Below are 25783 nucleotides of genomic sequence, written 5' to 3'. Positions count from 1 at the left end.
AATCGTTAGCTTTGTTTCAGTTATGATATCATAACATAGAATCATAGCAAGCACATGTATGTATTTTTGCCTAGATCTCTGAACCATCGAATCTGCTACATTCGTTTCTATTTGACTTCAAGATAAGATGTACCCCAAACTAATTCTCTTGCAGCGTTACATTAACAAGGTAATAATGTATGCTGACCCTTCTACTGGACTACTTGTTTTCTACATAGTTTCGATATGAGCTTCAATATAGATTCATCGTTTCGAAATAACGGGACTACTTTTCTGAGTTCAATCAACAGTGGTTTTCCTAATAAACAACTAATTTCATTTATCAAGACCAAATGAGCTAGTTTTGCAATCCGAACTGGAAGGTCGTTTTTTAATGCAAATTTAGTGTACGTTATTAGTTTGCTTGCAATCCCCTTAGCAAATTAACAAAACTTATTCACTCCTTAAAGACGAGGCACGAGATTAATTCTCAGCTCATAAACAACCAATTAGGCAATCAAGCAATATTTGGATTCGTCATATATATTGGAGATTTAGTATGATAGTTGCTTAAACAAGTAAGTTCAGTATTTTTCTCTTTCATTTTTTAGAGACAAATGTATTAGAAATGTAGCCACTTTAGGATATCCTCTTCTAAAATAATGAGACGAGCCTCGCTAAATAAAAAATGCAAATTGCGGGGCCCTCAACAACTAATCATAATATTTAGAATTCAGGCTAGGCCGTTTAGTGAATCTCATGGCCTTCTCAAAAAATAATAACGCGTTAGACTCTTTAGGCGCGGCTTAATTAAATCATATTCTTAAATTCGGGTGCACATTGATGTGACCCAAATCCAAATCTCAACGAAGTCAAAATGTGTTGACGATCACGGGCGCATTGATTGTGACGTGGTTCGAGATGCATTTTCACGACGTTGCAATTCTATAAAATGAATGATAATGATAAAAGCGGTTTAAACTTAATAAAAGCACATAAGTCACAACATGTATTTAAATCAGATATTTAGCCATTATAACAATTTAAGCGACCGTGCTAGAACCACGTGATTCGAGGGTGCCTAACACCTTCCCTCGGGTCAACAGAATTCCTTACTTAGAATTTCTGGTTCGCAGACTTCATTTGGAAAATTCAAAAATTTCCTCGATTCGGGATCCAAGATAAACCGGTGACTTGGGACACCAAAAACCAAACCTTTCCCAAGTGGCGACTCTGAATCAAATAAATAATCCCATTTCGAATATTGTCACTTAAATTGGAAAAACTCTCCTCGCGCATTTAACCCCTCGGGGCGGGGCGCGCAAAAAGGAGGTGTGACAATAAGGCCACAAAAAAGAATGAGAAGTATTGAGCTGGTTTGGAGCTCCGTTTCACAACCAAAACGTAAGTTTATAACCTGGTTGGTTGTACATGATAGATTACTTACAAAGAAAAGATTGAAATGACTACAAATTCATGTTGAGAATATGATTGTCCAACGGGATGGATTGGCCCGATCCCGTCCCCACCCCGGTCTTGTCCCGGTCCCGTCCCGTCTTAGCCCACTTTCTCTCGAACGGGACTAGGCCCATAGTCAACGAGACACGGGCTGCCCATTTCATCCCAGTAGGCCGACCCATTAACGTCCCGTCCCATCCCGTCTGGGCCGCCAGCCCGCAACTTCTTTTGTTGAAAAAGAGTCGTTGGCCAACGACATTCTTTGCAAAATTAGCCATTGCCAACGGCTATAAACGACATTTTTGCCTCCCCCCTCCCCCCAAAACTTTAATTTAACCCCAAAGCTTATTAAATTACAAATTAACCTATTTTTAACTATAAATACGCCGTCCTTCTTCGTTTTCCCCACAAAAATTAATCGTTCTCTCACAAATCTCTTAGTTTCTTAATAATTTATTAAGTTTTAAGTTTATTAAATAAGTCAAAAACTAGCCGTTGCAAACTTTAAAAACTTAGTCATTGTCAACTTTAAAAAAATAACCGTTACTATCTATAAAAAATTTGTCGCTGCCAAATTTAATGCTTAAATAATTATTTTTTTCACTTAGGGCCCACGAACCGTTCCGTCCCGTCCTGCCCCATCCTGTTTTTTAGTGGGATGGGATGAACCTACTGGGTCGTCCTGCTTATCCCATACTGTTAAGGCCCGTCCCGCTACTGTCTCGATTAAATGTCGTCCCGTCCCGATTATTTGGTCTTGTCCCTTTGGACAGCCTTAGTTGAGAATGATCACTGTTGCTTGTGTGATCAATTGGCTAAGGAATCATCTCATCTATTTGCTGCAGTTGGCCAAGGAAACTTAGAGCAGAAATACTATATTAGGCAGTAGTTTAGATTCCGGAAGGTGATATACAACAAACACTAAGCAGAATCAAGAACAAGCACTGGAATCAATTCAAAAAAGAGCTTGTAGCAGCTCCATGGATTGCAGGAATATACCATGTTTGGAAAGCTAGAAACTAAAAAGTGTTGTCATGGATTATTTCAAAAACTTCTTGTATAGTTAGCTTCGTTGGAGGCCTATCTCTCATAGTACCCTTCAAGGAAGGTGGCTATGGAATTTAGGTGCTATGTAAATATATTAGAGTTTGTTGTTAATGGATATTTGTTTACCCGAGAAACAATACAGTTGAATTTATACGTAATTTCTAGACAAGTGAATTAATTTGATCCTGAAATAATAAGATGATTGAAGAAATATATAGCACTTGCCTTGATAGGAAGACGAAATAACAGAAATAAAGATTCTGGTGATGAAGCCTCCGGGCGCAATAGTGATAAGAAAAATAATAAGGACAGAAAAATAAGAAGATAATATTGTATAGAGCTTTTTGTAGATTGTCGTATTAGTTTTCCAGACTATATATTTTTCTTACAATGATAACACATCTCATTATTTATAGCTAGGTCCAAGGGAAGAAGTCCTAGTATCGTGCCTTTTAATGTCAATTATGAGGGTCATTGATGAAAATATAGCGGTAAACATAAATGTCAAGTTCCTTGTAATGGGCAACATATTTAATGCTTTGAAATATTCTCCACTAAATGCTACCGGGCGAAGAGTATTTATTGCATCCTTATGAACGTTATCCTTTTTGGTGACAGACGGAACAGTTGACTTCGATTCTGGTTATCCCCATCTGAAGTTCCACCTGTTCCTATTTTGAGCGGCTATATAACACTGCATATTTTATCCTGTACAATATTTACATAGTTACAAAAAACAAAATGAAAAAAGAAGATAACACTAAGTTCGAGGTGAAAGGAGCAAATTGGGAACAGACTAAGGGCTTAAAGACAGTTTTAATTCGTGATACGAAAACTAGGACCCTAAAATAAAGAAAGAATGATAGGGATGAATTACCAACTTTCCCTTTTCTTTTGTGTTTTGTTCATTTTTCCTTTTTTGGAATTAACCAACAAATTCTGGAAATATGAGAAGGGAGAATATCTTTCCACAACATATAAAAATCCGATTCAGTTAAATAACTACAAATTTCCAAAATGATAAAGTGTGGTAAATTTTATTATGCATTAAAAAACAAATAAAAAAAGGTTTTTAGTTTCTGATATTTCTTCACTATATATATTTGGTGCTAAAATGAAAGTTTCTGACAAGTAAATCAATTCATGGAATTAATTAAATCACTATCCCACACCATCAATAAAACAAATAGAATAAAAATCCACTGCATAAAGTGTCGGCAATTGCAGTGAAAGTTCAACGATAATGACCTCATGTTTACCTTAAATGTCGTTAGTTACAACAAATTACTGCTAAGAGTAGTTTAATTTCATTCGTAAACCAACTTTATTCTCTTTAAAAATCAGCTGTCGATTAAACAAATAATAAGTCATATCACAAAAAAAAAAAAAAATATCTGGTACTAAATCAGGATTACTCTATTTGTTTTTTTATTGCAGTATAGTCTAGATTGGTGTTTTGTTAATTTTCTACTATTACAGTGACACAATATTCTATGAATACTCCATTACTACTACTAGTTACATCTCACCCACTTTTATTATTTTCTTTGCATTTGGATTATGGGGTAACTTTAATTGGCGAAAAAACCAAGAATATTATTGTGCAGTGTGTTACATAGAAACAATAAAAAACCTCTGACCTCTGAATTCTAGGCTTATGTCTTCCAAAGAATAGAATCATCCATCTACTTTTCTCTCTCTCTCTCTCTCTCTCTCTCTCTATTACATCCCGCAATCTTCGCAAGTTTGAGGTATTTTTCTTGATTTTTTTTGTTAAAGTTTATTTTACACTCTTTTATCTCCCACTGATGGGAGCTTTCAATCAGTTGTAAATCTAATGACCTGAAATGGGTATCATCTGAATCGGTTGATGCAGAGATTTTTGCAGTAAAGTTCCTTTTTTTGGGGGGGGGGGTGCTTGAAAATGGAATTTCGTGTATTTGTTTATGTGAATTGCAGAATTCTTACTTGCTTGATCACTGAGGTTCTTTAGCTGATCATTCTTGGTTTTAATTTTTTCTCCTTTTTTCATCTTTTCGGTTTAGCCGTGTTTGACACTGTTATATGAACGATTGCTTTGCTTCTCATTAAAGAATTAGGCTGATAACAACTATATTCCTTTTTTTTTGGGGGGGGGGGTGTAGGAGGGGATGTTTAGCTGTATTTTTAGTGCTTTTTTTGAAATATCCCTTGCTTTTAATTAGGATATCAATCACAAACTAGTTGGAGTTGGTAATATGAATTTTCGCTATCAATGTTTTGCGCAATGTAGTCAATATTGTGAGATTCAACATAAATTAACTAGCTTTATGTTGACTCAATCTACTGCAACTGGTAGTGTAAGCTTATGTAGGATCCAAAGTTCACACTAGGAGAGTTTAAGATTAAGGATAAAGAAAATACTTTTCTGTAATCCCTGAAAATTGTAGTATCCATTTCTTTTGTTACCCCATAGGATCTGGTGTTTTCAAAGTAAGTTTTTGCAATTGGTTGGGTGCTGGGTAGCTTGATTATCCCAAAGATGTATTTTTTTTTTCTCATCTGACTTCTCCGTTTTGCACGCTCTTATGTCGAATTTAATCTGAAAGCCCTTTTTTCATATACCCCACCTGTGCAAGTCATCCTTTCTCATTCTTCCGAAACTGCAATTTTGCAAAAATTATGTTTCACTCGAGGTAGACCATCCATCTATTTATATATCAGTCCTTATCTCATAGTTGTTCTTTACTTTACAGGTGACAAGCAGCGATACTTTTTAAAAAATTTCTTCTTAAGATCTTGGTCAAGAAGGGCATCAACTCGTTCAGGATTTCCTGAAGAGGGAGGGTGCCCAATTACATTTCTTCTTCATCTGCCTGCTGAAGCTCCTCTATCAATTTCCTTTGCTTATTCCCAAGTTCCTATTGCCTCAATCATGAGAGTTGGAGGATTTCCAGTGATACGTGTGGAACGTTTTTGAGTAATCGACATTGATTGAAGACAGCATCATGGGTGCAGTTTGTTGCTGCTTGCGAGATGAATGCGAAGATTTTGCCAATCCAAACAGCTCAATGTATAGGAACTGTTTATGCCTTCGATCATTTGTTCAAAACTTCTTCCACGTGGTATGCTTTTTCCGCTGTTGTACAATCTTCTTCTTTTCTCTGCTTACCAGTATTTCACCCCGCTGCAATTAACCTTTCAGTACATCCAATTCATAACTGATCTCACTGTTTATTTTTTTTTGAATATTCAACCTCTGTGTCCACTGATCTAATTAAGAGTGGTTCAAATTGAACGTGTTATCATTGTATTGTCGAATTTTTAGCAGCATTTTGATATGTGAACTGATAAGGTGGCTTGAGCAGAGAGACTTAGGATCATTTTCTTTGACTTCGTGTGAAATAGAACTGCACTGATTTTGTAGCTACAGTTAATTAGCTTGGTGGCAGTTTGTTCGCAAAAGCTCAAGAAGACGGTAGCCAACTCCTACTGTTAGGAAGAAATCGCATAAATTCGGAAAGCCTTGTCCATAAGACTCCTTCATGGCTTTGCAAAGACTTCACTGGCAATGAGACAACTTTATGATTCTCTGTGACTGTTCATCAAAAGTTCATGAATGGAACATGAAGAATTACATACTGCAAAATCATTTCAGTATTTATTATCTAGACTTAAATATGTAAACCCATTATCTTACAGCAATAATAATCACTCTCCTTCATTTGCCATAGAATTTAGAGCACTCCATCTTTTCTTGTGCAGTATACATCATTGTTTCACAGAGGAGAACAACATGCCATTCTTTCATCAACTCAAGGTACAACATCTTTGAGTTCTACAGCATCCCTTGATAACTCACTATCTGATATATACCGCTCTCCTCCGAGACCACTTCCTTATGATGCCGATCCCAGATACTTCCGCTTGCAACGAGATGGACTAGTCTCAAGAAGGGAGAAAGGATCAAGTCACTCGCTTGAGGAAGCTGAACCACTACGAAGAAGTGATATTGATGATGAATCCGAATCTCTGAGTACGGGTAATAAATGGAAGGAGTCTGCATGTGAAGAAGGATCAAAAGAATACAATTCCAAATCGTTGAAAATCTCAACAGCTAAAACAACTACTGAATTTACTCAAATTTGTTATTCTTCAGAAGATGAAGATGTCTGCCCGACATGTCTCGAAGGTAGGTCATGCTTCAGGTGTTTTCTGATCCATCTTATTGCACTTCATTACAGAGTTATCTATGCACTCCATCTTATTGCACTTCATTGCAGAGTAATCTATGCTTCAGATGTTTTCTAATCCATCTTATTGCACTTCATTACAGAGTCATCTATGCACTCCATCTGCTAAAATAACTGTAAAACATTTCCACATCTCGCCCTCTTCCCTCTAGTATCATAGGTAGACAGTATTCTTTCTAGCGGGCAATAGGAAAAATAGTACAGTAGTCGCTCCTATAATTTGGGTCTTCTTAAACAGTTTGGTTTCCATTAAATAGTTTAGTTAACTGTTTACCAAAATTCAGGAATATCTTGACTATTAATTTCATGTTCTTGATGATACTCTCTGTTTCAGAATATACAGAAGAAAACCCAAAAATAATGACAAAATGCTCTCACCATTTCCACTTGGGTTGCATATATGAGTGGATGGAGAGAAGTGACAACTGTCCAGTATGTGGCAAGGTAATTATGATATCCTTTGCATTATATAGCTACCAAATAGATGTTTTTGTTTGACTTTGTGTTGATGTTGAGCTTGCCCTTTATATGCTACTGTACTGGAAGCAATTACCAAAACCTTCTGGGGAAAAGTATTCATGTGTTATTTTCTGTAGCAGTATTAACTGATGTGGTTAACGATTTACTGTGCTTTCATAACCTCTCAACAACCGCATTAATAAATTTGACAAAATTACAGTAATGTATACATTAACATTTTATGTTGCTCAGCTAAAGGAAGTAACTAAATTAGTGGGCTTCATTTTCCTTATGGTAGAGTACGAACTAGGACATGGATAACTTGGGAAGGAGGGGGCGCATACGCCATGCTTTACCGTTATACCATAAACTTGCCAAGACTACCCAATATTCCCCGCTATTGCTACTCTCCTGCTTTTTCTCCCTGTAATTTTTTCTTGGGTGTTTGTTCAATATGTGCTTTGCTATCCGTCCCATGAGTGCTTACCCGTAGGCAAACAAAATAGTGGAAGGCTGCTAGAATCATGCGGGTCAGTCATCCATTGGGAAGATAGGAAATTTTGTCACTTCCCTTTGAGCTGAAGGCTGAACATGGCTCTAGTTTGTGATAACTTTGTGGTCCATGGCTCTAGTTTGTGATAACCTAAAATCTTGTGTGTGTTTTTCATTTATGTGATTGCGGCTGTTTCCTTTAGGAGAATGAGGAACCAGAGGTTGTAACATACAATTTTTAATGTTTAATCTTATAGAAGATAATCCTGGTATAATGCCATTAGAAGGTGTTATAATGGTTATCATTTGGAGGGTTAGTCATCATTAAATTTAACTCAGCCACCAAGCAAGTGCCAAAAGGAAAAGATTAACTTATATAAATGATTATACTTTGGCTTTTGAAGAATGGCGTCATAAATATTACGTCTGACCGTGATGAATATCGTATTCCCTGTGCTTGCTCTCCCACAGTGAGTAAAATTTCATTTTTAAGAAACAAAACCCGTGTTTGGTGTGGTTCAAAAACATACCATTGAAGTATTAGTTTGACGCTTGAATTGGCTTTAAGTGGTCTAAATGTGTGGTAGAACTTTACAAAATCAGCTTTTGCTATCACCTCTAGTGATCAGTTGTCTAGAGATATGAATTTCTGAAATTCATAATTTATATTATTGCCTTGTCAATGAAGTTATAGTAACTTCACATTTAAATGGTCTGGAAATGATTAAAGCTCTTATTTGGTAGTTAGCGGGCTGCTTTGCAATTTGGCTGAAGCATAGTATAAATCAAGTTGTCTTTCAATTCTGCACCTTTTGTATGCAAATTTTAAAAGCATTTCTCCAAGTGGGCGGGTTGATAAGTGACGAATCACTGTAACTCTTCCTTGCCCTTGATTAAAAAATAAACAGAAAATACATCCGGGAAGAGTGAGAATCAAAATGGAAATAAGAGTAATTTGGAAGTTCATAGATAGTAAAATCGATTCAAGAATCCGTATCATCTTTTGTCATACAGTAAACTTTTAAGGGTGGAAATGATATTTCCCTTCTACCTTCTATCTATTGTTTGCTTAAACATTGCTTAAACATCAGAAGACATCTAGGAAATTAATGGAAAGATAATTATGGTGAGGAGCTGAGTATTTGAGAGCATGAGAAGTTGTTCCATCTCTCTAAGAACCTCTCTTCTTATTCGATGTAGATTTTGATGTTTCAAAGTGTCGTTAAGTAAATTTCATTACATTCATATGTATATAACACATTATAGTATATGAATATTCTAATTAAATGACCTCTTTGCTTTGTAGGTAATGTTATTCGATGAGACGCCATGATCATTGCTCTCAAAAGGCTCCGGTCGTGGATGAAACCAGCCAGAGATGAGGGCAATAACTAATAAACCAGAAAAACTAATGTAAAGTCATTGTGAATATCCATCCAGCTAAACGTGTGACCCTACTACATCAGTAAAAATGAAACTAGTGTTAATATAAACTCTGTTTGGGACTTAAAGAGTTCATATTGATCATTGATGCAACAAAAAGCAGTTTTCAAAGCACTGTATGTAATCTTGTTTTGATTTGATGAATGATTTATCACCTTATATAGCACATTGGTCTTACTTTCACATCTACCATATCAATGTTGGTACAGTTGTCTGTAAAATGGTGCATCACTACACTATCATTTATAATCTTCTCTTCCTCGCTCTAATTGAAACCTTATTCTTGAATACCAGACATTCAGCACGATCACAACTTGAAGAAATAAGTCTTTCGTTGAAGAAATAAGACTTTCACGAATTTAAATGAATTATGTGTCAATGGTGATTACTTTGAGCATTATTATGTTCAAGATTCAAAAGAAACACAAATTATATTAGGATGATAGTAGAATTTTACTACATTAAGAATCTTAGTTATACGGCAGAATTCTCTCGACCTTTTTGGAAAATGGAACACGAGTGATAGTGCAAGATAATCAAGTTATCACAAATACTTATTATGGAGTCCCATTCAATGGCGGGTCAAGGACCTAAAGCCAAATTTAAATGAGAGGCATTTTTTTATGTATTTTTTGTTTATAACATAGTACTTTTATAAGATATAAAGTCTTCAAATTCACATAAACATCTGAAGGGTAAATTTATATTATGCATGATTAATTCAAGTTAATAAGATGTAAGTTATGTGTTCGCAATATGTTATCTTGGGTTTTGTCGTAAATTATTATTTACTAATATGAATATTTGAGTAGTTTAATTCAAAGTTTTAAAAATATTTTCACTATTAAAAAGTATCAGTATTTCTAATTTTCTTAATAAAGATTTTGTATTTTTTTCTAGGAATTTTAATGTTGTCTAAGCTAAAATAATATCAAAAAATGTATTAAAATTTTTTGGGGCCCCAAAAGTTTGGGGGCCTAAAGCAAAAGCTTTATTATCTTCCCCTGAGCCACTCCTACGGGTGTCAATGGTTCCATTCAGCCAGTTATTTTATAAAATTTGTACCATACTAATTTTTTGATTACTCTATTATGTATAACCAAAATTAGACTTTCTGAAACATTCCAAATTTATAGTATATGAATATTCTTTCTAATTAAATGATCATTCTGCAGGTTCACCGACAAAAACCTTGTTACGACTTCTCATTCCTCTGGTAAAGTTGAATTTGTACGTGGTTCATAGACAAGCGAATCGATTTGATCCCAAAATAATAAATAAATTAAATAAAAATATAAGGCTTAGCATTGAAATCGAGATAAGACAGCAGATAGCTTGGTTCCGAGAGCAGAGATTCCGAAGGCAATAATAAGAATATCAATAAACGAGAAATAAAGTGTTATTCAGCTTAGAATAATTTGTAGCATAAGTTTGTTAGAAAATTCATGTCCTTACAATGGCCATTGAATCACTATTTATAGTTGCACCTAAGGAACAAGGTTCTAGCATCAAGCCCTTCTTAAATGACAATTATGGGGGCCATTAAAGAATGTGTAACGGCAGGCTATGAATGCCAAAATTCTCTATAACGGACTGTGTATTTAATACTGCAGAATATTTTTCATTGAATGCTATCGGGTGATACACATTTGTTTGTCTTCATTAGCAATATTTTTTTGGGGGCTTCCCGGTGTCAACCGATGCTGCTTCCCCCGATCTTGATTTCCACCTGTATCGCTTTTCGTCTGTCTCCAAATCCACGTGTCGCTCCATTATACGAGTATTTAATATGAACCGATTTTACCCTATACAGATAGTTCCCCTGCTTTCCGGTGGCACATCTTTGTGTCATCAGGAAATTGGTGAATCTACCTTTCTTGGCGGGAAATTTTATGACTTCCCCTGAAAAGTTTTTGACGCTTGATTAGATGCACGTCTCTCCGCATTTAATGCCCCGAACACGCGTCACTCCATGATTTAGTAATACTTTCGCTGGTTCTCGAGGTAATCATGGCCACGATTTTAGTCGCCTATTCCTTTACTTATACGCCTTATTTTTCTTCTTTTACACTTCATAATTTTTCGAACTCTTTCGACTTCTTTTACTCAACTTTCTCTTGCTTTTACTCTTCCTTAACCTTCTTCTTTAAAGAATTCTTACTTCCTTCTATTAACCATGGCCTCCTCCTCCAGGAACTCCGGCTCTTCAAAAAACAAAAAAAGTACCGATGATGTTGCCCCTCCTACGGTGAGCACCATTATTCCCAGAAGGTTCAATACACCTAAGGATTTCGAAGAGAAGTTCCCTTATGCTAACTCGCACACATGGGTTGTAGGTGTGTATCCTTCTTCCACTGTCCTTCTACAATTCCTGCTATAAAGAAGGATTGGGGTTGCCATGATTTGAACATCATTGCTCCTGATCTGGCAGAGTGAGTAACCTTCCCTAAAAAGGGTTTTACGTACATTTACACGTACCCCTTCACTTTGGGCCCACTCTCGTTGGGCGGGGGACTTGACCCTGTAATCTTGGAGTTTTGCTTTCGTTATCAAGTCTGTTTGGTGCAGGTGAGTCCTTTTGTGTGGCGGACGATAGCCTGTTTTCGATGAATATGCCAAGAGACGGGGGAAGAGCTCTCCCTAGCTCGAATAATGAACCTTTACTCCCCCAAGATTTTCCTTGGCGGAGTGATAAGCTTTAGCAAACATAGTCACCATGCTTTGCTCACCAGCATGGATGATGACAACGATCGTGGATGGATGGAGCGGTTCGTTGTAGTTTCCACCATTGATATCATCCCGTACACAACTTCATCCTTCCTTGAGTTATGGATTCATACACGTAAGTTCAACGTCTGTTTTTTCTCTGATTAAAGGTTGTTTCATGTTGTTACTGATCCCTTTCCATTATTTCAGCAACTCGGTGGACACCACCAAGGGTTGAAGTCTTGGACTAGTGGGTCCAGGAGATTTTTGATATTACCACGCCTGAGACCCACCGATGAAAAGAACCGGCCCTCAAATACGGGTGGAAGGCCAAAAATCATGGTAAGTTGATTCTTGAACTAATCTTGTTTTTACCTCACGTATAAGAAAATTGGCTAACTTCTCTTTCATTTGAATTCAGGTCTTCCGCAGGGCTCTGTTACCGTACCCGAGGAGGACGTTTTGATTGATCCCACAGATGCGGCGAGGTTGCTGTAGGAGGATTTCAACTGAATAGGCGCCATCTCGAAGTCCCCGGCCGGAGAACAAGCAACAAAAATGCGACATTCCTCTACGGAAGAGGGTAAAAATAAAAGGGTGAAGAACGTTGCGCCGAGCCAGCCACAACCACTGTGGTGATTGAAGATAATGGGGGGAGCCAGTGATGAAGGGGCTTCCCTATAGAGGAGACGATGACCTTCATCAGCTCAACAAAATGCTCAATCTGAAGAGCTAATAAGACCAACCGATGACGACGTCCAAGCGCTCTAAGGAAAGTGTGATATAGTGGAGGATGCCAATTCTCGCTTCCGAGCCCCAATCGCTGCTCCTAGTACTATGAGGCTGGGTACCAGGCCTCTTCCGTCTTTGGGAGCAACCAATAACTATCACTGCTTTTGCTGCAACTACTTCTCAACCCACAACGCCATCAACTTCATCTCCTTCTTCCCTAGCCATGCCTTCACCACAAGTAACTGTTACATCATCCCCACTAGCCGCAGACACCCGAGAGGAGGATGTCCCCCTTCCCCAGTCCCCAGACCATGGGAATTTGAGGTATAACTATTCGCCCCCTCTGTAGATCCTCAAAAGAGGAGGAACGTATCCCTCTCGATCTCTACCAAGTACCATCTGCTGTCCCAGCTGGTGGAACTTGCCAATTACCTGAAGTCGCTGGCTTCAAAGAAAGATATGAAAAAAATAAACTCTCTTTCGGGGGAGTGTATGGTAAACAATGCCATGCACAAAGCAGCAATGGCATGATATTTTTTCCTCTTATTGCTTCTTCTTGTCTTGTTATGACAGGATTTATGATTTGAGTTTTTGCTTTGCAGGCTAACTTCCTTGCTTCCGAGGACCATCAAAAGTTGATCCTCGATAAAGAAAAACTCACGTCCGAGCGGGATCAACTATTGGCCGAGCGGGATCAAATTGTTGCCCGCCTCCCGACATTGGAAGCACAAGCTGCCAAAACAGTTGAGTTGGAGGTTCGGTTGCAGCAGAGTGAGTATCCAAAATGTTGTTCTTTCCGTTGCTGAGCGTGAGGCTGCCTCTACTGAGAAGTTGAATAATTTGGAGGTAGCCTTGAACTCCAAAGCTGAAGAAGTTATTACTGATGAGGAGAAGCATGCTTAGATGGAAGATGAGTATAAGAGGGTCATGAAGCACAATAAAGTTTATAACTCCACTATCTGTGACCTTGATCTCAGCCTTCAGGCCGCAAGATCCCAGCAGAATAGCCTTTTGACCGAGGTTGATCAGCCTAAGTCAGAGCTTTATCACCGAGCATATTCCCTCATTATTGAAAAAACATATTCTATGTATAGAATGAGGAGAAAAATCCTGGAAGAGTCCAAAGCAAGCGTCATTGATTTTGATGCCGAGATCGCTAAGGCTCGTGAGCTGGAATCAACTGCCCAAAGGGGCCTCCCGGTTCAACCTGATGCAACTAACTCTTCCGGTTCCGATTTCAAGTTCTCGGGAACTGAAGAAGAACTTGAAGGGGGTGATGATGGAGGTCAAGATCCCAAGTCGGCGGCAGATCTGCCTACTTCTCTTACGGGCGCAGATGCTTCTCTTCCCCCGGGTTTTGGGGATGCAGTAGTTTAGTTTTTTGCTTTCTTTCCCCTTTATTTTTCGTTTTATACTTTTACACTTGTGCTGTTTGGCACGTTTGTTATATAAAAGTGCTTCTTTTGTTTAAGCATTGCGCACATTTTTCTTTTTGTGTCGAGGGATACAAGGCTTCGGGTGCATTTTTCCTTGATAGTATTTGGGTTCGAGGAACAAATTTTTCTGGAACTAACCCTTTACTTTGAGGGTTTCATAAGAGAGGGACCTCTTATGTTTACGGTGCTCTTAAAGAGCACGTCTCTTTTCATTTCGGCACTAGCATTTGAAGTACTTGATTAACTTTCAAATGATAAAATTAATTCATCATTTTGACAAGAAACAAGATAAAAATGAAAGGACTTTATTTTATTCTTCCATTTTCAAAAGTACATAAGCATTCGTTGTGCTGAAAAAATTGCGGTTGCTTGTGGATAACTTATACAACTTGTTTCTAGGGGATTGGTCGTGCAGTCCCCAGTCCCAATGATACTTCTTTGTTCCCGGTTTCTCGTAGTCCCGATTTATGTGGCAGTCGGGTTGTCGTATTCTCATATCATTCCCCCAGGTGTTCGGATGTGAAGAATGCAAATTGGAATACTAGAAGTCTTACTCCTTTGATGATTCCACTAGTGAATGGTTGGATAATCTTTGGTCTGATAGCAAGATTCATTTCCCGTTAGGAACTTTGCTACCAAGAAAAAGATTATCTAACCACCCCCAGTGGTGAATGGACACTCGTGAACGGTTGGGTAGCTTTGGTTTGATAGCAAGCTTTGTTTCCTGATAACAAATTTGCTATCAAGCAAAAGGCTATCTAACCATCCCGTAGTAGTTCATTGTTTCCATGCCTTGTCGCTTGAAGGTCTTATTTATGCTGATGGTGCTTCCTTTGTAGCTTTCCGTTGTAACCTTGTTAAAAACCTTGACAGAAAAACCCAATTGGGAAAAAATCTGGATGAGGAGAAAAAGAGTGCAGCACATACTTTTAATATAGGCGGTGCTCATCAGCAATAATACCTTTTGAGGTGTGCCACATTCTAGTTGCTAGGAGATTTTACTCCGTCTTAATTTTCCAGTTCATATGATCCTTTCTCGGTGATAGCTAAACCTGGTAGGGGCCTTCCCATATCGAACCCAGCTTGCATGTGTTGAGCTCTAAGGTGTTTTGAGTCACTTTTCTTAAAATCAAGTCTCCCACTTTGAAATAACGGAGATTGGCTCTTCGATTATAATATCTTTTCATTCTTTGTTTCTGGGTCGCGATCCTTATATGCACTAAGTCCCTGTGTTCGTCAAGTAGCTCCAATATAATCAACAAAGCTTCGTTGTTTGCTTCCTCGTCCGCCCGGAAATATCTCATGGTAAGTTTTCCCACTTCCACCGTGATCAGGGCTTTCGCTCTATACACAAGAGAGAAAGGCGTCTCTTTTGTGCTCAATTTGGCTGTTGTTCGGTACGCCCATAGTACTCCCGGTAACTCTTTGGCCCATTTGCCTTTGGATGCTTCCAATCTCTTTTTGAGATTTTGAATAATCACTGTATTTGTTGATTCCGCTTGGCCGTTTGCGCTCGGGTGGTATGGCGAAGATGTGATTCTTTTGCTGTTCAAATCTTCAAGGATTTTGGTGAACTTTGTGCCTATAAATTGTGGCCCGTTGTCGCAGGCTATTTCCTTTGATGTTATGAATATTCTCCCATAGGAAATTGACCCTTCACGCTCGCTATTTTTCTGGTAGGGACCTGCTTCAACTCGTTTAGAAAAGTAATCAGTCAAAATCAAAAGAAACCTTACCTTACTGGGAGCTGGCGGCAGCGGACCGACTATGTCCATCCCCCATTTCATAAAGGGTCAAGGCGACAATACTGAATGCAGTAGTTCTGCCGGTTGATGCACCAACGGTGCATGGCGTTGACACGTGTCACATTTATGAAATATGCCTTAGCGTCTTGTTCCATCCGAGGCTAGTAATATCCTTCCCTAAATAACTTTAACACTAACAAGTCCGCACTATAGTAATTTCCAAAAATTCCTTTGTGAACTTCTTTCATGATGTAATTAGCGTCAGAGGCTCCTAAGCATCGGCCAACGAGCCTTGGAAAGACTTCCTATATAATTAGCCTCCCCTAAAGCAGTAACGAGATGCTTTGGTACGGAATACTCAGGATGCCTTTAGGTCTTCGGGAAGTTTGCCATGCTCAAGATAGTCGATGATCTCATTTCTCCATTCCCAGACAAAATTGGTCGTGTTTACTTCATAATAACCATCCACATCCAATACCGAATGCATAAGTTGCACGACCATACCGGAGTTTGATCCCTTCATTTTCGTGGACGAGCCTAGATTGGCCAGTGTATCTGCTTCCACATTTTCTTCTCTTGGGCTGTGGGTGATTGACCATTCCCTGAATCGTGCAAGCAAAGTCTGGACTTTCACCACATATTGTTGCATGAATTCCTCTTTGGTGTCGAAGATCCCGTATACCCAATTTACTACTAGTTAAGAATTGCATTTGATTTCAATGACCTTGGAGTCCAGTCCCCGGGCCAATTCAAGTCCTGTAATCAAAGCCTCATTCTCGACTTCATTGTTAGTCAAGGGAACAATTCTTATGGCCTACCTCAGGGTTCTTTCGAGGGAATAATTAGTACTACCCCAAGCCCGGATCCTTTCACGTTGGAAGCTCCGTCGGTGAACAAGGTCCAGACTCCCGATGTTATTTTCGACGCCATCACTGCTTCCTTGGTGGCCAAATGCAGCAGTTCGGGACTGAAATTGACCACAAAGTCGGCTAAAACTTGTGACTTGATCGTAATCCTGGGTTTATACTCTATGTAAAATTCACTCATTTTGATAGCCCATATGGCCAGTCGACCTGAAAGTTCGGGTTTGTGAAGGATATTTCACAGGGGAAAGGTTGTCACCATGGCTATCGTGTCGCTTTAAAAATAAATCCCAAGCTTTCGAGTAGCGACAACGAGAGCTAAGGCTAATTTTTTGAGGTGTGGGTAGCGAGTTTTCGCTCCCGCTAAAATTTATTAACATAATAAATAGGGGATTGCGTAACTTTTTCTTCACGGACTAAAACGGCCCTTATCGCTACCTCCGAGACCGCTAAGTAAATCAACAACTCTTCGCCTTCCTTTGGTTTCGATAGAACGGATAGCTCGATAAATACATTTCCAAATCTTTCAAAACATGTTGGCATTCCAGAGTCCATTCAAAGTTATTCTTCTTTTTCAGTAGTGAGAAGAAGTGATGACATTTTTCTAAAGACCGGGAAATGAACCTGCTTAAAACGGCTAGTCTCCATGTTAACCTTTGAACCTCTTTCACATTTGATAGCTGATTGGGAATGTCCTTCATGGCATTAATTTTATCGGGATTGACTTCAATTCCCCTTTGTGACACCAGGAACCCCAAGAACTTGTCGGAGCTGACTCCGAATGCATACTTTTCGGGGTTAAGCTTCATGTTGTGCCTCCTTAGGATGTCAAAGGTTTCTTTGAGGTGCTTCAGATGACCTGCATTCAAAGACTTATCCAGCATATCATCTATGTAAACCTCTATTGTTTTCCCTATTTGTTTTTTGAACATTTTATTTACAAGCCTCTGATAAGCGGCTCCGGCGTTCTTAAATCCGAAAGGCATCATATTATAGCAATATGTGCTAAAGTTCATGACGAATGAAGTCTTCTTCTGATCCTCCGAGTTCATTTTGATTTGGCTGTACACGAAATACGCATCGAGGAAATGCATCAACTCGTGCCTGGCTATCGCATCAATTATTTGATTAATGTTTGTCAATGGGAATAAGTCTTTTGGGCACGCCTTATTCAGATCCTTATAATCTACGCACATGTTTATTATTCTTTTTCGGAAATACCTTTCGAACAATACGACTTGTTCGAGCTCTTCTGATGTGGATTTGGTTGCGTCTGTTTTTCCTCATACTTGGAAATATCTTGGCCCTTGATACGATCCTGACGACTCCTCCCCTTTGTCGACTTCGTTCGGCTCGGGAGTAGGCGTCGGCTCCTATAATTGCTATGTTGCATGCTCCTTCTCTTTACTACTAGAAACCGAGATTGCGTTCATCTCCCTTGCCGCCGGTTGGTCTCTCCTTATTTTTTTTAATTCCATCGGGAGTTGGGAATTTCAGAAGTTGATGGTATATTGATGGCACATCCTTTGTCTCGTGCAGCCATGGCCTTCCAAGAAAAATGTTATAGCCCATGTCTCCATCTACTACTTAAAACAGGGTCGTCTTGATGACCTATTTGGCGTTTGTGGGCAGCAGGATCTCCCCTCAGGTTGTCAAACTTGCTAAGTTGAACCCAACGAAGAGCTTTGTGGCTTGAATAATGCTTCCGGTTAGCTTGTCTTGCTCTAGCACTCTCCATTAGATAATATTGGTTGTACTTCCTAGGTCGACCAAAACACGTTTAATTTTAATATCTAAAACATTAAGAGAAATTATCAGGGCATCGTTGTGCAGTAGTAGGAGTCCACATGTGTCCTCCTTCGTGAAGGTGATATCATCCTCTGTGACTTCCAGGAGTCTCTTGCTATGGGTCACTAATAACTTTATCTATTTGTTGCCGAAAAGGTTATACCATTAATATCGTTCCCTCCGAAAATTATGTTGATCGTTAGACGAGGAGGATATTCTCCTGCTTTTGAGGGTTTCGCATTATCCTGGTTGTGGACGTAGTTACTCTTAGCCCGATCGCTTAAATATTCTCTGAGATAGTTATTTTTCAACAAAGCCGCCACCTCCTCACGTAGATTTTGGCAATCCCCAGTATGGTGGCCATTAGTCCCATGATACTCACACCATAGATTAGGATCTCTCTGACTTTTTATCCTGCAACGATCTGTTATTCCAGCCACGATCCACTCTTCTATCGGTAGCGAACCTATCCACTGATCAAAAACCTTTGTCGTGTCCTTCGGCCTTTTCGTAAGGCAAAAACTAACCTCTAGAAGACCGTCGATCTGCATCAAAATCATCCTCCAACTTTTCCTTATTCTTCTATCGGTTCTGACCCTTGGTTGATGCCGGAAAATCGAGTTGGTCATCCTGTATTATTATCTTCGATTCGTAGCGGTTGTAGACATCTGCCTATGTTGTCGCCTGGAACTCGAGCAAACTTTCTTTCAATTTCTGGGAAGCATAGTAACTCCTCGGATTTATCCCTTTAGTAAATGCCTCAGTTGCCCATTCATCCGATAAGGCCGGTAGAAGCATCATTTCCTTCTGAAATCTGGTCACAAACTCTCGCAGCAGTTCAGACTCTCCTTGAGCAATTCTGAATATGTCGGCCTTTTGGTCATGTACCTTCCTTGCCCCGGCATGGGCCTTTATAAAAGAATATGCGAACATCTCGAAGGAATCTATCAAATGTTCGAGTAGAAGTGAATACCATGCCAAGGCCTCCTTTGTGAGGCTCTCCTCGAACTTCTTCAGCAAGAATGAATCAATCTCGTGCGGAGCTAAGTCATTTCCTTTCACCGCCATTATGTAGGTGGTAATGTGCTCCTGAGGATCCGAAGTCTCATCATATTTTCGCATGTCTGGCATTTCAAACCGCTTCGGTATTAACTCTAGTGTCGTGCTTGGTTTGAACGGCAACTGGTTGTACTTCCTTGAGTCCGGCCCTTTCAACACTGGCGGTGCGCCCGGGATTTGATCGATTCGGGCATTTATTTCCCTCACAAACCGTATAAGTTCGGTTTTAAAGGGATCATTCATGTTATTGTTACCAGATCCGTTGCCATTCCTCCTAGCCCCGTCGAAGCCGACCTCACCCCTCGAAGTGTTGTTATCAACCCTTTGTGTTGTTTTGTTTGCGGGAGCACTAAGAGGAATCGAACCTCTTTCATTCGCATTTTTGGAAGGACTGAGTCATGACCTAATCTTGTCATGAGAGATGGCCCATAATAGCCCTTTGTTGCTCCTTTAGAATTCTCACCGTTTCCACAATAACATCTTTAGGAGTTGTCTCTCAAACGTGTTATGGATATTGCCCACCATGGACCGGTGTGGCTACGTCTTCCTCTTTGCGTGTATCACTGATTGAACCTTCGTGTCGATGGGTATTTCCTTGTGCCTTAACGTTGTATGTAATATTGACATCGTTATCTGCCATTTTCTTACGATTTTTGCTTAGAAACAAAGAATTAAACAGGTTAGTAATAGATGTAAGGATCAACTCAGTTACGCAACTGTCTAAGCCCCACGGTGGGTTCCAAACTATTCATTCGTGAAATGGTACAGTTGAATTTATACGTGGTTTATAGACAAGCAAATTGATTTGATCCCAAAATGATAAATAAATTAAATAAAAATATAAGACTGAATGTTAAAATCGAGATAAGACAATAGATAGCTTGGTTCTGAAAGCAGAGCTTCCGAAGGCAATAATAAGAATATCAATAGACGAGAAATAAAGTGTTATTGAGCTTAGAATAATGTGTAGCATAAGTTTGTCATAAAATTTGTGTCTTTACAATGGCTGTTGAAATCACTATTTATAGTTGCACCTAGGGAACAAGGTCCTATGATCAAGCCCCTTTTAAATGACAATTATGGAGGCCATTAAAGAATGTGTAATGGCAAGCTATGAATGCCAAAATTCTCTATAACGGACTATGTATTTAATACTGCAGAATATTCTTCATTTAATGCTACCGGGTGGCAGACATTCGTTTGTCTTCATTAGCAATATTCCTTTCGGGGGCTTTCCGGTATCAACCGAAGTTGCTGCCCCCGGTCTTGGTTTCTGCATGTATCGCTTTCTGTCTGTCTCCCTTTAATATGAACCGATTTTACTTTACATACACGCGCGCGCACACATATATATATAGTGCCGAATGCACAGATCTCCTCCCAGCAATTAAAATGAAAAAAGGCAACTACAATTAATTCACGGTTTGATAAATTAATTGATTAAGGAGCAGCCTCCTTAAAATAGTCCCATAGGGATCTAGTTACCGAGAGAATGATTTTAATTCTTAATCCCATATATCTTAATTCTTCATCTTGATTTTTTGTATTTTTGCAAGTTAATTAGGATCTTTTGCTCCTTAGTTATTGATTAGGGAAAAAACTATAGTATTCTAGAATATTTAAAGACAATGTTCTTGAACTTTGCTCGGAAAAAATTATCAGCAATAAAAAAATTTTGTACTCCATATCAGCGACACATTTAGTATTAACTCTGAAAAAATCATAGTAGCGAAGAATCTTTGGATTTTTGAAAGTGCTTTAGAAAAATTATACTATCGAAGAATATTGACATTATAAGTTCTGATTTGGAGAAAAAACATAATAATGAAGAAGGTTTGGACTGTACCTCAATCTTTTGACTGTATTTTGGCATCCTTGTTTGCCCACACCTATACAATTAGATTAGGATTCGTAGAAGCTAGTAAGGGTCAAATATGTAAGAATAAGACGTAAATGATAAATATTAAAGTTAAAAAGCATTACAGACCGGCAATTATGGAGGGAATACCAATATTTCCTGAAACAGTGGGCAAGGAAGGGTGTTCTTCGGACGTCTTCATTGGCATCAAAGGAAACAGAATTTGTGTAATCATAGAGAGAACGTTTTTATTTTTTTGCTTCCCCCAAATAAGAAATAGACAAAAAAAAAGGGTAGATGTAGATGAGGCTATAGGAATTAATTCATAAAGTTAGAGGTATGAGGAAATTGAAATAGGAAAACGGTGTTGAAAGTTTACAGAATATTTGTTTGATGAAAAGAAACGGTGTGGGAAGAAGGGAAATTGAATAGGGAAAATGGAGTTGAAAGTTTACAGAAGGTTGGTTTGATGAAAAGAAGCAGTTCTGTAATTTCAGGTTTAAAAGGAATTAGATTCCATGCAGTCTAAAAGGAGTTAGTCCCTTGATGTTATTAAATTACCCAATAGCATATTCATCTTGGTCCACAAAATATCACTTCGATTATTAAATTTGTTAACAGAAGAAATACACAGTGACATGCATTAAAAATCAAGATGAAGAATTAAGATATATATATTGCAGCAATAAATTTTTACAGGTGCACACTCTGGTTATTTTTCTTCAATATTAGTTCAAAAAGTGCGCGGTATATTATTGAATTTGAAAATGATTTTTTAATAGCATAAGCTTAGATAGAAGAGATAAATTTTTCTTTGCTTGGAGACAAGACTTCATTCCCATACTAACACATAGCATAAAAAAAATAGAATAATATCGTATGAATTATTTTTGTCTTTCTGGTCATAGAAATTGATTTAAAGAGGAAAAAAAGTATTTTTTTTTTGGATTGAGTGTCACCCCTTTCAAGGAGGAAGATACGTGTTCAATCCAATTTTGATATTGATTTGCTTTTGCTGAACCATATTATATATTTAATATTTAGCTAACTAAGAAGCTGATTTTAAGCAAGACGAAAATTTTATATATCCATTAAGCCCAAATTATTTAATCTTTAATGCCCAACCTAAACTATTTACTTTTCTACCTATGCGGTCCCGACTATTTACCCGGCCCACCCATTAGCTATTTGCTTCTCAGTGTCCTCAGAATCCAGCCGATTCGTCTGCAATGATGATACTTGTGTTCTGTATGATCACAAAAAGGTCATCAAGAAGAAGAATAAGCATAAGCTAAAGTTGAGGACCCCTTTTTCTCTCTTTCTTTCCCTAAAAGGAGAAAAGAGTGGAGTAAGGGAAGCGAAAGACACTGTACCGACTGAAAGGTACATAGTTGCTTTACCGATAGCGAGAGGATTGAGAAAAGCTACAGCGCAGGAAGAGCATAGGGAGAGGATGAAGGCTTAGTTAGTGCTTGTGGAAAGGCTGAGGTACGATAGCGAGAGCAAGAAAACTCCTGCGCTTACGCTTGCTATTCCAAATTGGAATGGAGAATGACTTCGGGACAAAAATAAAAGAGAAAGAAAAAGCCTTCTTCTTCTCAATACCAATACCTAAAGCTCACTGAACTTGAGCTATCGTAATTCTGTTTTCGCAATCCCTCTCCCCTTTCCCTATCGGTGGAGCAACTGCGTACCTCTATAGAGCTTTCTAATGCGTTTTCTGGACATCATATGATCGTTCTTTCTTAAACGTAGTTTTATCCGTAACAAGATGCCTATTCTCTTTAGGGATAGGTAGCTTAGCATACCTGGCAAGATACTTTAGCCAAGGTATAGACCGGGAGTACTTACTCATAGGTTGCTTGACTTCGTGCCTATCACATCACAGCTTATCCCTTTAAAGGCGAAAGCCCGGCCTCCCCCTCCAGCATCTGCTCTCTAGTTAAGTAAGGTGAAAACATCGATTGAATTAGTAGAAAACTTCCTTAGTTAGAAGGTAAGATGATCCTAGAGGCAAAGCCTTGGATTCAATTCCAATTCTCCCCTCCGTCCTGCGTTGGAAAAACCTCTACTCTACCCCTATGTTTGTATGCCCCTATGTCCGTGCAAGCAGTGGCCCCTTGGCGTTATAGTTACTCTTCCTTTCATATGTCCTATCTTTAATTTTTATATTTGAAATTTTGTGTCTTCGATCACCCAATGGTTTATAATTTTCTTTGGTGAAAAATTTCTAACATTGATTCAAAGTGGGTGTTATTAAATATTGCTTATACTACCTTCTGGAAGTTCATACTAAAATTTGATTGCATTTGGAGCTGATATGAGGTGATTGAGATCGAATTTTTCAGTTAAAAATTGAAGAAGAACACAGTTACCCAATAATATACCGCTACAGTATATAATATATTGCAACGATATACTATAATAATCGATGTACACGATTATCTAACAGTAGACTGCTACGGTAACAATATACTATATAAGTATATAGCTATACTGCAACTGTATACTGTTATAGTGTACAATATATTATAATGATATACTGTAATAATATGCAATGTACTGCAACAAATATACAGTAATAGTATATAATATACCATAATAGTATACAATATGATATAACGGTATGTCGTAATAAATAAGTCATTTTTTTTTACAAAATTCCAACTAGATCCTTGCAAATGTTTTCTTAAATGAATTTTTTGATGGAGTTCCATGAAAATAGTATTCATTGTATAAGAAGTAGGTGTCGAAAGATGTAAAATAGTAATATACCTATTTGGTATATTTAAATTAATTTAGAAAAGGAAGAGGAAATAAAGAAAATAAAGAAAAGGATAGAAAAAAGAGAAAAAATAAAAGAAAAGAAAGGAGCCCAAATTGAGTGTGGAACCAGATTATTTCAAAATAATAAAGTAAAGAATAATATGATTTAAAAAACAAAAAAAAAGGCAATTAGTTTAATTAGTTTGATTTTTATGGGTAAAGCTATAAAACTCCCAATTTTATATAGAACCAATGATCAAATCTCTTTTCCCATTTTAATTAACTCTTGAAAATGAAAGAAACGAAAGAAAAAAGAAACGTTTGTTAAATGTCGTACCTTTAATTGAAAATTAATTTAAGAAACTTTTTAGTGTGGAAAAAAACAAATGGCTCCTCTAATCATATAGAGTGTCAAGTCACTGGTCTTTGTTACACCCCATATTTTGGTACGTGGAAGTACGTCATAAGTAAATTGATATAAGCTCGAAAATGAGATGTTATATTCCGCGTTTTCGTACTTTAAATTTCGTCGTAAGTTAATCGACGTAAATTCGGGAATGAGATTATTTAAGGATTATAAGTATTACGTTATTTCAAACAAGTGATAAGTAAATTCGTAAAGGTGTGAGGGTAAGCAAATCGAAGAAGATGAGTTTCGTCAAAGTTTGACATTTTGGGATAAAATACGGTCCAAGCTATAATACCCGGTATTTATGGATTAGTACCATACGAGGTACCACATGACCATGATAGTAAGGTGTACAAAGTGTGTTAAAAGTGAGTAGTATTTTAAGTAATTTGAAATAATTCCTAATTACGTAAATAATTATTGGTTATGGGGAATTAACCAACTAATTAAGGAAATAAGTGGGCAATTATTGAATAAGGATTTAATCCTTAACGTGGCAGCCCACAAAGTCACAAAAATGTAACTATTAAAGCTCACCTATATATGTGGCATAATAAGAGTAATAGTGACTTAGTCCTACAAAGAGTGGGTCATTCTATTTAATAAAGACTTCTAACATAAATCATTAAAATATATTTTATATTTGCAATTTGAAGAGATTGGCAATTCAAGGTTCAAGCTACCAGTATGCTAAAGTTAGTCCTCCTAGGGGCGGCAATATGGATTATTTATATCCTAAAGGTAGGCCAAGAGATACTAGTGATTATGGTCATTCATATGAACGGACTAGTTTGCTTGAACATGCAGTACTTGACAAAAGGCATGCTCGGGCACCTATTCTTTTGGAACCCCTTAGAGAGAATATTGTTGATGCCGAGTTTCCTCGAAGAGATGTCATTAACAGCAGTTCATGGGATCACCATTCATTCAATAAACAATCAGTTTCAAAGAACTTTCTTGATTGAAAGCAAACGGATGAAGCTTCAAATACGTATTTACAATTCTAAGAAATTTTCAATGAAGATATACTGTGTAATCGTAACGGGATTTTGCGATTCTAAAAATGCACGGTACAACATTTCCCAAGAATATCATACGGATTTTTCCTTACTCCATATATGTTAAGGCCAAACCCTTCTTTTATTTTGGCATGATCTCGTAATTACATAAGTTTAATAATGAGGCATAAAGAGAAATTCATATTTCTGAATTTATGTACATTTCCTAGTCTCATAAGTTACAGTATCCTCCCTTATCAAGACTTCATATTCAATTGAGTATTATTTTCTTCCAGTCAAGAGAGCAGAGAGT

General features: G+C 37.9%; 1 protein-coding gene across 1 annotated transcript; it reads left to right on the top strand.

The window, feature by feature from the left end:
* Positions 1–4033: 4033 nt before the first annotated feature.
* On the top strand, positions 4034–9293 carry LOC104227530 (E3 ubiquitin-protein ligase At3g02290-like). The gene is made up of 5 exons (XM_009779789.2): positions 4034–4235; positions 5220–5588; positions 6229–6655; positions 7051–7160; positions 8974–9293. Exons 2-5 carry the CDS (start codon positions 5472–5474, stop codon positions 8998–9000), a joined length of 681 nt encoding a protein of 226 aa, XP_009778091.1. The 5' UTR covers positions 4034–4235; positions 5220–5471; the 3' UTR covers positions 9001–9293.
* The last annotated feature ends 16490 nt before the right edge of the window (positions 9294–25783 follow it).

This window comes from Nicotiana sylvestris, chromosome 2 (genome assembly GCF_000393655.2).
Source record: "Nicotiana sylvestris chromosome 2, ASM39365v2, whole genome shotgun sequence".
In the NCBI taxonomy this organism is placed as follows: domain Eukaryota; kingdom Viridiplantae; phylum Streptophyta; class Magnoliopsida; order Solanales; family Solanaceae; genus Nicotiana; species Nicotiana sylvestris.
The sequence above is the reverse complement of the archived record's forward strand: the minus strand, read 5'-3'. Positions and strand labels throughout refer to the sequence as shown.

Bases quoted from the DNA above. Each gene is read 5' to 3' on its own strand.
- LOC104227530 (XM_009779789.2), top strand. From the start codon at position 5,472: ATGGGTGCAGTTTGTTGCTGCTTGCGAGATGAATGCGAAGATTTTGCC. The intron at 5,589-6,228 runs GTATGCTTTTTC...TTTCTTGTGCAG, and splicing joins TTCAAAACTTCTTCCACGTG to TATACATCATTGTTTCACAG. The intron at 7,161-8,973 runs GTAATTATGATA...TTTGCTTTGTAG, and splicing joins ACTGTCCAGTATGTGGCAAG to GTAATGTTATTCGATGAGAC.